Below are 14,860 nucleotides of genomic sequence, written 5' to 3'. Positions count from 1 at the left end.
TGACCGTGAATTCATACTGTGTTGTGAAGAAATGTGCTGTAAAGTAGAATTTATTTATAAAAGATAGTTCTGTTTTTAATTGTTGTGTTTACTTTCAAAACTATATAAGAAATCCCTGTCCTTGGAACTGACCTTCTTTCCCGCCCCGCTCCGTAGACAGTGATATAGGGTTATAGTTGTGTGTGAATCAGTGCTAAAACTATTAATTAAAAAAAAGTGTATATGCTTAGCAAGAGCATTACTCGCAGTTGTGTGTGTGATGTGCATGTTGCATTATTAGATTGCTAGGGGCATGTGTGTATCTGCCCCCACATACATGTGCCAAATGTTGCTGATGCACAGTTCACCTTTTTTAGTATTGCAAGCTTGAACATATTGGAGGCCTGGTCATTATATCCAGTTCGGAAACAAAAATGTATTTATTGGCTGAGATCCTAAGGCGAAGAAGCACCCCTTTCAGTGGACGAGTATCTGCGTATGCTTGGGACCCTTTTGGCCTCTGTTGGCACAGCCCTACAATAAAGGAGTAACATAACTGAAAGGCAACCACCAAGAATACCATTTGATGTACGATAACCTAGTTGTTTGAATGGTGCAAAGGCAGTAGATTGAAATGGGGCACTCTTAGGACCTCTCAGAGAAGTTACTTTGAACATAAGCGAGAAGGTGGTCTTTGAGAGAGATGCAGTGAAAGCCGATAAGTTGTCTCATACAATACATGTGTTCAAACTAATCTTTTTGTAAGTGTGTGTTCCCTCAGGCTATGGAAGCCAAGTTAGCTTCCTTCCCTGAGGGATAAGAACGTAAGTGGACAGCATTGCCAACTATTACTGATGAAAGGTTTATGCCCCCCGGAGAGCTCTGCACTCAGCTGATGCCAACCCGGCCCAAGAAGTGTCCGGCTGTCCTCAACCAGGGCCAGGGATTTCTCGAACTTGGCCCTGGCCTGGTGGAGACTGTCACAATTCTGCAGGACCTGTAAGACCAAGATGTTCTGCCAGGCCTATGGTTGGGGGCAGCAACAGTGTACATCGAAACTGGCCTACCTTCCTCCCCCTACACTAGGGTTGCCAACCGCCAGGTGGCAGCTGGAGATCTCCTGCTATTACAACTGATTTCCAGCCGATAGAGATAATTTCACCTGGAGAAAATGGCCGCTTTGGCCATTGGACTCTATGGCATTGGAGTCCCTCCTCTTCCCAAACCCCGCCCTCCTCAGGTTCCACCCCAAAAACCTCCCGCCGGTGGCGAAGAGGGACCTGGCAACCCTATCCTACACTCTTCCTACCATCCAAGTGGGGGAACCTAACTGCCTTTTCAAGTCCGGCCAAAGTCCTATTGGTCAAAGTCCTATTGGTTTACAATTAAGTATTGTATTGAATTGATTATTTTATTATATTTTAATGATTTATCATTGATGTTTGCCACCCTGAGCCCAGCTCCAGCTGGGATAGAGGGCAGGATAAAAATATAAATAAATAAATAAGATATGATAAATTGCCATTTTGATTTTATTTTTGGATGGCTGATTTCCTGTAAAAATCAGAAACCCTTTTGAAAAAAAACATCTCTTATAAGTAATGTCAATAAATACCTCAGGAAGAAATATATATCCTTCTGAGCTGCGTGTTGCTGAAATTGCCTTCTAGTAAGTTAGTGAGTTCCTTGAGGATGCCTTGAGTTCAGATGGTGTGAGCGACGAAACGATATAAATCCAAATGGAAAATTGGTGAGAAGTTATAATTTCATTAGTTCCGTTCCTGTCCCTTTTTAGGTCTCACAGCTGCCGCAGCCGCAGCAGCAGCTGCCACCAACGCCGCCATTGCAGAAGCAATGAAGGTGAAAAAAATCAAATTAGAAGCTATGTCAAACTATCACGCCAGTAATAATCAGCACGGAGCAGAGTCCGAGAACGGAGACCTGAATTCTAGTGTGGGTAAGTTTCCGATCTAACAGCTAAAGTCTTAACTTAAATCATGCTGTAGTCAATTGTAATACTGGTTCTTACCTGTTGATGAAAGGGCAGGGGGAAAGACGCGGCATTTTATGTGGGTTTTGGCTTCCTTGAATACAGAAATTAGTAGATTCACGCCGTAGGATTTGTGCTTTTTTTTTTTTTTTTGAAGAATGTACCCTTTTCAGGGGATTCCCTGCAGACCCTGATTCGTTTATTCTCTAAAAGAATGGCATTTGAATGCTCTCATTGTTCCACCATTGTAGGGTTAAATGAAATTGTCATATCAAAGTATCCTACCACATTAATTCCACAGCATCCCAACCACATTAAGCTAAAATATTTGGATTTAACGTTATTTTTTTTTATCTGACAGACTGCCACTTGACCAATTTGAAACAAATTCTTTGGCGTAACTAGTTTGAGGAGCGAATAGTTTGGCCAGCTAGAAAGCCAAAATATTTGTCTTTCATGCCTGGTGTTGAAAAGAGAGAAAAAATAACAATGTTTTCACGCTTTGTTTTATTTTACCTTTATGAATACTTTTCTTAAATAGTAATTCTTGTTTTTCTATGTTAACTGGTTGGAACAGTTATCAGTCCTTTCTGATTAATAAGTTGGCGTGATCTATTTATGCCTGTAGCCAATTTGTTTTGTTTTTTTCCCTTTCTAAAGTATACTGTACAATTACACCAGCTTTTAAGGTCATTCCATTGTAATCGGTCCCTTCTGCTCTCCGAGATAAATGGATTGAGTGCACTGAAAGAGGAGTTTTGGTACTGTTAACTATTGTACATGGCAGGGGTCGCATAGACATAAAACAGACATGACAATCTAATATATTCCTCTTTTTTTGTATTCTGCGGATTTTTTTTGAGGTTATTCTTAAGGATGACAACTTGACAACGTTTTTGTTCAAAACCGTTCTGTACATATTTATTATTTAACCTGTACTCAAGAACAAAAGCAACAAATGGGCACGTGTCAGCAGATTTGGAGGCCAGTTTTTCCTGCTTCTTCTTTTTTTCTTTATCGCCTGATAATGTTTCAGCTGCAGGCAAAAAAAGCTACAGGTATTGCTCGAGGAAACTGGTTCACTTTTGATGAAGACAGATGAGGCCGTAGCACTTTGATCATTAGCAAAAAAAGGTTAACAGCAGGCGGGGTGGGAAGAGGAAAGAAAAAGAAATATTAGGCTGCAAAAGGGAGTATAGGTAGCTACAGTGAGACCCGTAGATGGGTTGTCTTTAAGCCCTTGAGGAAAGGAAAGCAATTAGGACCATTTTCTACTTCTGATTGTGGCTCAGTGGTAGAGCATCTGCTTGGCATGCAGAAGGCCCCAAGTTCAGTCCCCGGCATCTCCAGTTAAAGGGACTAGGCAGGTCGATGATGTGAAAGACCTCTGCCTCAGACCCTGGAGAGCCTCTGCCTAAGTAGACAGTACTGAGTTTGATAGACCATGGGTCTGATTCAGTATCAGGCAGCTTCATGTGTTCATGTGACTTGTAACGTGATATAAGTAAAATGGTTGGTTCACAGGTGGCATTCTTAGAGGGCATTCCTGAGGTAGGGGGCCAAATCGGCTTAGGAGGCGACATCACCCCAATGCCAGCATCCGTGCCACTTGCACCATGCAAACTTGGCATGCACGCTGGCGTAATGCCGCTTGCACTGGCCCCTCTGGATGGCTGCAGCAGCATGGTACTCAAACAACGGCTCGGCCTCCTGCTGGTGTCCTGCCGTCGAAAGTCCTCACAGGAAGTCCTCTTAGGAAGCCTTTAGAGTTACTGTTGATATAAACAAGGAATAAATAAGCTGTTGTATTCAGTCTTCTCCTGGTCTGAATTCCTCAGAACCTGTGCTTAATCCATGTCATTCTTATTTTTAGATTTAGAAAAGAGGAAGAGTCCAGTAGCACCTTAAAGACTAACAAAATTTCTGGCAGGGTATGAGCTTTTCTATTTTTAGTTTGTCTTTGCACTGTTTTTCCTGCACTTACAGTTTCAGGAATAAGAACATTTCCACCAAACTGATGCTGATTTCCCTACCCTCACCTGCAGCTGTAAGAATAAAAACTAATAATAGAACTAGTTTAATCTGTATCTGACAATGAGGCTATAACCAGCTATTGTCTTAGTAAACAATAAGCAATTTAAAAGAGACATTATTCTTTCAGGTTTCAATTACTCCTATATTGACTTTTCTTTTCTTTTCTTTTCTTTTCTTTTCTTTTCTTTTCTTTTCTTTTCTTTTCTTTTCTTTTCTTTTCTTTTCTTTTCTTTTCTTTTCTTTTCTTCAAATTCAATTCCATGACCAACCAAGAGCAGACTTTAGAACATATCCAGCACATTCCTGACTTCTGAGGACAAAAGTCCTCAGGAGGCCAGGAAGGGACTGCGCCGGTGTAGGGGCCTCCCACGCCGGCGTCTGGGCTACGTACGCCACTGTAAGTGGCCCCAACGCCAGCGGGGAAGCCCAGATGCCGGTCTACCAGCGCTGCCGTGGCAGCACCACCCCGGAACGCCAACGGGCCTTCTGCCACCATCCCACCGGCATAAAGGCCTGCACCGGTGTTCTGGAGGGACGTGCCGGCATCCCTGGGGGCGTTCTTGGGGCGTGCGGGGGGCGGAGCTCCCTGTAGGCAGCTCCTTGTGCCCTTTCATCCTGGCACGCCAGTGGCAAGTACAGCGTTGCTTTTTAGCAGGCGCATTATCGCTCCTCTCAATGGGGTGAAAAACCCATTTAAAAAGAAAAAAAGCAGCAAAAAGGCTTTTTTCAAGGTTTTGGTGGGTGGGGAACCGCTTAGGAGGCGCCGCGGTAGCACCTCTGCCGCGGTGTCCCCGCACGCCGAAAGCTCAGGAATGAGCTGTTTATGTTTATCTGTTAGCAAATCTAGAAGTCCCATTTACAATTTGGTCTTAAAACTCATGCTGCTACCAAAGTTTTTAATTCCTTGGTTCGGAATATGAACTTCTGCAAATTACAATGTTTGTTTTATAAGGTTTGCTTTCAACATGAACTAATCTTCACAGTCCTGAGAGTTTTTTTCCTCTGGCCTTTGGAGCTGTTTATGTGGCTCTGATCTGCAATTAGTGTTCCTGACTTGGACAGCAAAATAAACAAATAAAATGACGTTAACAAAAGATTTAAAGGAGAAACATTCGGTGCATGCACAGAGTATCATTTTATATTATGAGATTATTTAGATTTTTTTTAGTGAAACAATGTTCATTTTGTAAAATTCGTGCGTATTGCAATCTGGAAAAGCACATCCTTTCAAGATAAATACTTATGAATTTTGTTGGTATATTTTATAACCATACAGTCAGTGAGTTTCAATCCTTGTTTGGACATCCCTACGATTCTTGGTGGGGAGACTGATAATGGTAGATAAATTGAAAGACAGTTTGCCTACCCCTATGTACAGGGTTGTGATACGGAGGCAGGCAATGACAAACCACCTGTGAATGTCTCTTGCCTTGAAAAACCCGACAGGGTCATTATAAGTCAGCTGTGACGTTCCCGCAAAAGAAAATGTGGGAGTATAAGGAATGATGGGTTATTCTAGGACATGTAGTCCATCCCTTGCAAACTACAAGTATGTTCTAGAACATGCCCCAATGCGCAAGGATTCTTCAGCAGACAAGTTCAGGTGTAAATTATAGAATCATAGAGTTGGAAGGGACCACCAGGGTCATCTAGTCCAACCCCCTGTACAATGCAGGAATTTCACAACTACCTCCCCCCCCCACACACACACCCAGTGACCCCTACTCCATACCCAGAAGATAGCCAAGATGCCCTCCCTCTCATCATCTGCTTAAGGTCATAGAATCAGCATTGCTAACAGACCACGAGTCACCACGAGTCAGTTGCGGCTTAACGGCACGCAGTTATCACTCTTGCAGGATGCACTTCCGCACATGCCGAATAATGCACTTTCAATCAGGTTTCAATGCACTTTGAAGCTGGATTTTACTGTGCAGAATGGCAAAATCAACTTGCAAACTGTCATTAAAGTGCATTGAAAGTGGATTGAAAGTGCATTATCCAGCATGTGCAGAAGTGCGAGTCTGCCTCTGTTTTCTTTCATTCTATTTTTGTAGCACACCTAATTACTATGGGCACACCATTAGTAATAAGTCGTCTAGCATGATGATAATAAAAAATAGCAATGAAAGGTTATGGAATAAAAGGATCTAAAGGAGATGAATGACATTTATAATTAATAATTTCTCACCTCCCCAATTGAGCGCCATAGCTTTGAGCTTGCAGCTTCCCACTAGAATTGCCCTTTGAAGTGGGAAGAAGTACCTGTGTTGGTGTCCACACGCAGTATTAGTAAAATATATGGTCTTGACGCCCCCCTCCACTTTCCACAGTGAGTCGGATTCTTTTAGTTTAATATTTGCTTGCTGCGATGAGATTCTAGTCTACACAGTGATAAACAGTCTGGTGCTGGCATCTGAAGGTGACCTGTCAGTTCATATGGACAAATCCCCTGCTTACTGAAATGTACAAAATAAATCATTAAAGCGGGCAGGTGCTCATTCCCAGTTTTAAATCACCATAGATTTATGATTTGAATTAATGCTTCATTTGGTCATAGAAATAGATGCCGAGACAAATGATATGCGGTGGTCGGGATTCCATACTGTAGCCATCCTAATATTGATTACTGAGATGCCTTTGCAATCTCTTGTTTATATCAAGCGGCATCTTGTGACAGGTTGGCTGATACTGGCAACACTGCAGATAAGAAGGAAAAATGTCCTGGATTCTTTTTAGTGGCAACTTTACACACCAGCGTGCAGCCCAGATAAATTATTTTAGTTTGCTTGTCGAAAAACAAACTTTAAAAAAGCCAGCTTTTTGAAACTGTACTGTTTGAAAATGTGTGGCCTTAGAAATGCAAGATTGAAAAACAAGTCACATCTATATTTAATAGGAAGTGTGTTATTATGCCCTGGCCTGGATAGCCCCAGGCTAGCCTGAACTCATCCGATCTCAGAAACTAAGCAGGGTCAGCCGTGGTTAGTATTTGGATGAGAAACCATATCAGGGTCGTGATTCAGAGGCAGGCAATGGCAAACCACCTCCAAATGTCTCTTGCCTTGAAAACCCTATGGCTGGGGTGTTGAACTCATTTGTTACAAGGGCCGGATATGACATAAATGTCACCCGGTCAGGCTGGACCATGCCTCACCAGCCCAGATCCAGAGGGAAGGGGGTAGCCTCAGCTGGCTTGCAAGATACGTAGATAAGAACTCTTGAGGAGCCACAGCCGGCCCACTGGCCTTTTGTTTGACACCCCTTCCAAATGGGGTCACCAAAGTCAGCTGTGACTTGATGGCACACAGACATGTTATGATTGTCATTTTCTCTGGCAATGAAGGAGCCCCGTGGTGTGGTAAGCTGCAGTACTGCAGTCCAAGCTCTGCTCACGACCTGAGTTTGATCCCGGCAGAAGTTGGTTTCAGGTAGCCGGCTCAAGGTTGACTCAGCCTTCCATCCTTCCGAGGTCGGTAAAATGAGTACCCAGCTTGCTGAGTTGAGTTTTTTTTAGGTTGAGTTTCTCCCCCCTTCCCCCCCCCCAATTGTTTTTCAGAAGGGACCTTTGAAACTTTTTTCTGGGAAGATGACTGGGAAAGGCACTGGCAAACCACCCCGTAAACAAAAGTCTGCCTAGTAAACGTCGGGATGTGACATCACCCCATGGGTCAGGAATGACCCGGTGCTTGCACAGGGGACCTTTACCTTTACCCGGCAATGAAAAATCCTGACCATCATTGTACATGTGAGCCAAGCCAGATGAAGCCCTCAGAGATCTACAAGTGGGTTTCCAGCAAAAAAAATGATTACTACATGAACACATGAAGCTACCTTATTCTGCATCAGACCCTTGGTCCATCAAAGTCAGTATTGTCTACTCAGAGCAGCAACGGCTGTCTGGGTTCTCAGGCAGGGGTCTTTCACATCACCTATTTGCCTAGTCCCTTTAACAGGAGATGCCGGGGATTGAACCTGGGACCTTCTACATGCCAATCAGATGCTCTACCACTGAGCCAGGGTCCCTCCCCTAAATAGCAGCCACACTGTCCTCCCCATTTAAATCAAGGGAGTAGGGGCCATGGCACATTTTACTGACCTCAAATTGCTCCCCTATAGCTGCTATATTAGGGATAATTTACCAACAATTTAAAGCAAACTATATGTTTTCCCCCAGTGGGGCAAATGCTAGCTCACATACATCATGTATTTTTCCTAGAATTGGCTTTCTGTACTTTTTAGGAATCCTTATTTTAGGCCTTGGGTTTTTAAATACAATTGTGCACAATATATAATAAAATAAATGCATTTTTTGTTATAGTAGATAGTGCTTACATCAACCCCTTTGGTTTCTTCTAACTTTTAGGTTGAGTTTCTCCCCCCCCCTTTCCCCCCAATTGTTTTTCAGAAGGGACCTCTGAAACTTTTTTTTACTCAATAATCAAATAACATGCACACTCCAGAATGTTTTTTTGCCTTTGAACTGCTCTTGCACCTCAACCTAAGCAGCTGTTAGAATGTAGGAAATTTCACTTTGGGAGTTGTTTGGAAGTTTGGGGTTTGGAAGACCATCCCAACCTAAACCAACGAACCATGTGTACATGTAGAATGCACGTCTGCACATAATTAACAAGGGTAATATTGCCAAAGCGGCCATTTTCTCCAGGGGAACTAATCTCTATCAGCTGGAGATCAGTTGTAATAGCAGGAGATCTCCAGCCACCACTTGGAGGTTGGCCATCTAAGAACCAACCCTGCTTAGCTTCTGAACTCTGATGAGATTCAGCTAGTCTGGGCTAGTAGGGCAGCTGGGTACCCGAGGTATACTGTAAATATAATTTACATATACTACTAGGTTGATACCTGCACACATAGTATATGAGAGACATATACTAACCAGTATTACAACTAGAACCAATCTGACCAGATGTTTGAGTAATTGGTAATAGATTTTACAACCTATACACATGCCTGGTTGGGTTTGAACTGTTTGTGTGTGTATGTATGTATGTATGTATGTATGTATTTATTTATTTATTTCTGTAAATGTGTGCAGGTTAACATGGGTTTTAATTAACCACTGATGAAGGCCCAATAGGCCGAAACGCGTTTAGTTGTGGTTACAGATGTCAGCCTCAGGATATGCCATTGTGCTATTTTAATGTTTTTAAAATATTTTTAACCTTTTACCCAACCTCTAGTACCCAGCTTCTGTTTTTAGGTTGGGTCGTATTCCCCTCTTTTTTCTTCCACTATTAGGGCAGCTACATTTGCAATATAGACGCCATAATGTTATCTTTCCTTATGAGGTTGTTTTCAGAATCATTCAGATAATTTTTGTAAAATGCTTTGAGCCTCAAAGTGCTGTTATAAATATTATGGTAACAACATAGACTTCCTGCACATTAGCATTAGGGACAACTCTGAAACAGTCCCTGGAATTGTGGAAATCCTTGATTTTGAGTGTCTCCTAGTGCATATTAGAGTTTTTCTGTGACACACCCAGTGTCACAGACTGCACCCAGCCTTATAACTTATATTTCAATCAGAAATTTTCTGTTAAGACAGGAGAAGCTGATGGGAAGCCTGTATACAGAAGGCATTTGAAGAAGACAATTAAAATGAGTAAGTAGTAGGGTTGCTAACCTCCAGATGGGGCCTCGAGATCTCCCGGAATTACAGCTGATCTCCAGACTACAGAAATCAGTTTCCCTGGCGAATATTGCCCCTTTGAAGGGTGGACTTTATGGCATTAAATTCTGTCGAGGTTCTTCCCCTCCCCAAATCCCACCCTCCCAAATCTCCACCTCCAAACCTCCAGAAATTTCCCAATCTGGAGCTGGCAACCCTATTAAATAGTGAGGAGAAGGATGAACTCCAAAGAGAGCACAAAAAACATAAGAAAGGTAACTAAACCAGGAAGAAGAGCTCCTATCGTCGTAGTCAGTGGCTTTTTAAGACCGCGGATAAAATTACCGACCCCTCCCTCCCCATCCTTAAGCTTAACTGTTAGAAAAATACTGTACAAAATTTTTATGACATTTTCCAAGGATCTAAGAAGAACTTTTGCCATTACCTAATATCCCCACCACATATCTCGTAAACAGTGATCAACAATGGCAAATTACTTGCAAGGTAGGAAATGAGTTCATTTATAATGTGATCTCGAAACAGATGTTCCAGAAACAAATCTCATTGTTTAAACAGCAATCATACTTTTTAAAAACTCCTGCCATTATTTCTTGAAGGAAATGAAGCAATCAGAAAAGCTTCGATGTAGTCTGTTTCCAAACACAGTTAGGAAATGTAAGCCTGGCCCAGATAGCACGATCCGTGAACAACCACAAGATGTGTCGAAAAAAGAACGGTGCTTTTGACACATTGGACTTCCTTTTGGTTTTTTAAATCCTCACACATTTACAACATTCAAAAACAGTAAGAACACAATGAGGGTAAGAACTCTTGCTGGACAGAAACAGTTACCTTCCTTAAGAGAGCTAGTGTAGTGTATTGGTTAAGAGCGGTGGTTTGGAGCAGTGGAGTCTGATCTGGAGAACCGGGTTTGATTCCCCACTCCTCCACATGAGGGGCGGAGGCTAATCTGGTGAACTGGATTTGTTTCCCCGCTCCTGCACACGAAGCCAGCTGGGTGACCTTGGGCTAGTCACACTCTCTCAGCCTCACCTACCTCCCAGGGTGTCTGTTATGGGGAAGGGAAGGTGATTGTAAGCCGGTTTGATTCCTCCTTAAGTGGTAGAGAAAGTCGGCATATAAAAACCAACTCTTCTTCTTCTTCTTCTTCTTCTTCTTCTTCTTCTTCTTCTTCTTCTTCTTCTTCTTCTTCTTCTTCTTCTTCTTCTTCTTCTGTTCTTTGGCCTGGGAGGGAAGGGGAAAGAACATCAAAGCAATCGATTAGGAAGTGTTCGTCTCGGGGTAGCCTCCTCCAAGAACAGAACAGTAAAAAATGCAGTCATTTCCTTTCTCTCGATTCATGTGTCTATTTTGGAATGAAGAATTAATTTTACGGCTTCGGGAGGGGGAAGAAAAAAAACTCTCGAAGTCCTTGAGAAAGCAAAGAGAAGGAAACAGGACGCAAGCCGGCCAGTGAGCAGAGCTCTCCAGTACCACATCTGAATCTCTTCCTTGGCAATGTTAATGAACCTCAAATAATCCCTATAATTAGATGAGGGAATTGCTTATATTTTCAAACAGATGATGCTGCTATAATGAAACGATTGACAGGGAATTTAAGACTGTCTACAGTAGTCGTTTGGATTCTGGTTCTTTCACCTCCCCCCTCCCTTTCTCCTTAAGTTTAAAAAAGAAGATTGGCTGTAGACTCCTGTCCTAGGAGAGGCAGTAATTTACATAGAGTGCTATGACAGGTGTCGTCCTGAAGCGCGGAAATAAAAACGGGAGAGGGAAGGATGATAGGCAGGTATACCGCCGATTTGGGGAAGTGGGGGGAGGTGGCCCCCGCGTTTCTCTTGCCTGGGTTCTTTAAAAGGGGACGGGGCTCCAGAGATGGATCCGGATTGAGTGCACAGCTGTAACTGCTGATGAGCTAATTGCTCCTTATCTCTCAGCCCCATTCATCTTCATTTTTTACCAATTACTGAGAATTATCTGTGTTCTCAGTTGGATATGAGAGTTAATCCTTTTTGGTTAAGCTGGCAGTAACTGTGAGCAGATTCCAAATCGGAGGGTGAAAAAGCCAGAGCACGCTCTTTCTAAAAAGTCTCCCGTTCAATGGCAGCGTTGTTGCTTCACTTAAATTATTTGCTGTTGTTTAGCAGATTTATACTTTGCCATCTTTTCACTTTTTTTGCCTTTAATTAATATATAACTTCCTCCCTCTCCTTTCCAGACAGAGGTTATGTCTAATTCAGTTGCATTCCTCCAAAGTTGCACTTCAGAAGGAAAAAAAAAAAACTCTCAGAAGGCAAATGTCAGCTGTAGCAGATAGCTGCGATATACAAATCTCCATATGTGTTTGTGTGTGTGTGTATGTTTGTGTGTGTGTAAAGGTAGTCCCCTATGCAAGCACCGGGTCATTCCTGACCCATGGGGTGACATCACATCCCAACGTTTATTAGGCATACTTTGTTTCTGGCGTGGTTTGCTGTTGCCTTCCCCAGTCGTCTTCCCTTGACCCCCAGCAAGCTGGGTACTCATTTTACCGACCTTGGAAGGATGGAAGGCTGAGTCAACCTTGAGTCGGCTACCTGAAACCGACTTCCGTTGGGATCGAACTCAGGTTGTGAGCAGAGCTTGGACTGCAGTACTGCAGCTTACCACTCTGCGCCACGGGGCTCTGTTGCCATAAATTGCTTCTGACGTATGATGTGCTTTTGGCAGTCTTTCAGATGCACTTTATAACGTGTCCAGGATCAATGGGTAAACCTGAGATCACAACTCTTTGCAAAGCAGTAGTCAAAAAGCCCTGGAAAATGTTGTGTCACTTCCCTTTTTAAAATATGCTTTTATACTTACTATTCCCTAGGAATGGATGTAGATATCTGGAATAGTCTGTCAGATAACAGGTTCTGAGACTTTTTGAGTCTGAACGTCAGACTTAAGGGCCGGGGGTGGGGGGAAATTGTCATTTGAAAACTTAAGAATATTCGCAGCTTTAATGCAGGGCTCTTAAAGCACTGTTGGTCCCTGCAATTCAAGGATTCCCCCCCCCCCATTCTATGGAAAATCTGAAACAGCCTCTTTGATGTAATAACCTAAGCAACATTAGCAAATTTCTAAAAAAAAACCCAGCAGAGCACCAGTGCTTTTATATAGAATAGTCAAGTGTAAGAAGAAGAAGAAATGAACTTGTACTGTCCAGTATGGCTCACCCATAGGACCTTTGTCTTAGATGGATTAAGTTTCAGGCGGCTCGGTCTCAACCACTTTACCACCGCCTCCAGGCAACTAGTCAGATCCGTTGCCACCAATTCCAATTGGTCGTCCATCAACAGGTAGAGCTGGGTGTCATGCACATATTGGTGACAACCCAGCCCCAAACTCTGGACTAACTAGGCAAGAAGGTGCATATAAATGTTGGGTCAATTGGTACAGAATGCAGCTGTGAGGGTCCTAAAAAGGACCCCTTGGACAGTTTCTGTCCAACCTGTTCTCCGCCAGCTGCATTGGTTGCTGATTTACTTCCAGGTCAGGTTCAAGGTGCTGGTTTTAACCTTTAAAGCCCTTAACGGTCTGGGACCTTCTCCCACTATGTCCCCCCAAGGATGCTTCGTTTTAGTTCCCAAAATCTACTTGACGTCCCTGGCCAGAGAGCTCTCTGGTTGTCGTCAACCAGGGCCAGGACCTTTTCAGCCGTGGCCCCTGCCTGGTGGAACCCTCTGTCTGAGGAGACCAGGGGCCTGCAGGATCTGGCCCAGTTCTGCAGGGCTTGAAATTCAGAGATGTTTTGCCAGGCACATGGTTGAGGACTTCCATCTTCTCTATTACATCTACCGGTCACCGGGCAGAGACCTCCCCCCCTTCTATATGTTCCCCTTAGTCCCCCTCTTCACTTACTTTGTGGAGGGTTTATTATTCTCAGGAGTCTGCTCTGCTGGGAACTTAGGGCGCCATCTTTTTTGCATTTTATGGATTTTAATTCTATTTTAATTGTTTCTGTTTTTAAATTTATTTGATTTGTTGTTATCCGTCCCAAGCCCTGCTGTAGTGGGGAGGGACAGGATATAAATTTAAAATATAAATATAAATGAAATTGGATTGGATTTGTAAAATCCATGTTATTGGTGTTTGGGTTAATTATGTAATATCTTTATTTTCAAAAAGAAACATAGTTTTAGAAATATTTGTTTATCCGCCTTCTTAACTTCAGTATCATTTATTACTGCTGATGTCTTGATGATTGCAGTATTCTGAGCATACTATAATAAGAAATATGAGTGGATTTAATTAAATTACTTTGCTAAATTTTGTTAGAATTGACATTGTTCTCTTCCACAAATATCAGGAAGTAGGGCTGGAATACCTAAATACTAAACTGATTAAGCTTCAGTTTCATTCTCCTTAGTCAGAGTACATACTGCTATAAGTACATACACTTATAAAACAGCAAAGAGACAATGTATACTCATTAAAAAATTCTGTAGAAAAAATACATTTCCGTCCACTAATATTTTATTAGAAGCTAATGCACATTTTATTCAGCTTTTTAAATTGTTTGCCATTTCATTCCTAAGCAATATGCCCCATTTCTTTAAGTGGAAGAAGGAGAACTTGGTTGAACCCAATTGGCATAAATATCTTTATATTCTAAACAAACGAACGAACAAAAAACAGCAGCAACAAGAAAGGAAAAACTAACCCATCTAGTAAAACTGTCCATGGGTTCAATGTTTGTTTAGGTTCCATCTTTTAGGTGAAAAGGAAATTGATATAATGTAATTATTTTCCCAATCCAAAGTGTTCTTGTTGTGGATGGGCTGTGGCTCATGGTAGAGCATTTTGCTTAGCATGTGGGTCCCATGATCAATCCCTGGCATCTCCAGTTAAAGGGGCTAGGCGAGCAGGTGATGTGAAAGACCCCTGCCTGAGACCCTGGAGAGCCGCTGCCGGTCTGAGTAGACAATACTGACCAAGGGTTTCACTCAGTATAAGGCAGCTTCGTGTGTTCATGTGTGTGTGTGTGTGGGGGGGGCTTTGCACAAATCAGTATCATGCAGGGCTATTTGGGGTGTGTGTGTCATGTGCAGTGTCTTCCCACATGCCTACAAGCATAAGTCTAAAAGGGATCATTGCTAGCCACTTAACATGGGTATATTTTTCCCACTTTGCACATATGAAAACATGCTGGCTACATGATTATCTGAGTGGGTCTAGGAGGCA

At 42.7% G+C, this 14,860-nt stretch overlaps 1 protein-coding gene across 3 annotated transcripts in view; it reads left to right on the top strand.

Moving 5' to 3' along the window:
- Positions 1-14,860, top strand: part of DACH1 (dachshund family transcription factor 1) — a 399,681-nt gene that overhangs the window by 200,627 nt on the left and 184,194 nt on the right. For 2 of the 3 annotated variants that reach the window (XM_056861977.1, XM_056861975.1), the window contains exon 3: positions 1,775-1,936. The exons of the other annotated variant lie outside the window; for it this stretch is intronic. In XM_056861977.1, coding sequence (XP_056717955.1) covers positions 1,775-1,936 — 162 coding nt within the window. The remainder of the gene's footprint in view (positions 1-1,774; positions 1,937-14,860) is intronic. 3 annotated transcript variants of the gene reach the window in all.

This window comes from Euleptes europaea, chromosome 16 (assembly GCF_029931775.1).
Source record: "Euleptes europaea isolate rEulEur1 chromosome 16, rEulEur1.hap1, whole genome shotgun sequence".
In the NCBI taxonomy this organism is placed as follows: Eukaryota; Metazoa; Chordata; class Lepidosauria; order Squamata; family Sphaerodactylidae; genus Euleptes; species Euleptes europaea.
The sequence above is the reverse complement of the archived record's forward strand: the minus strand, read 5'-3'. Positions and strand labels throughout refer to the sequence as shown.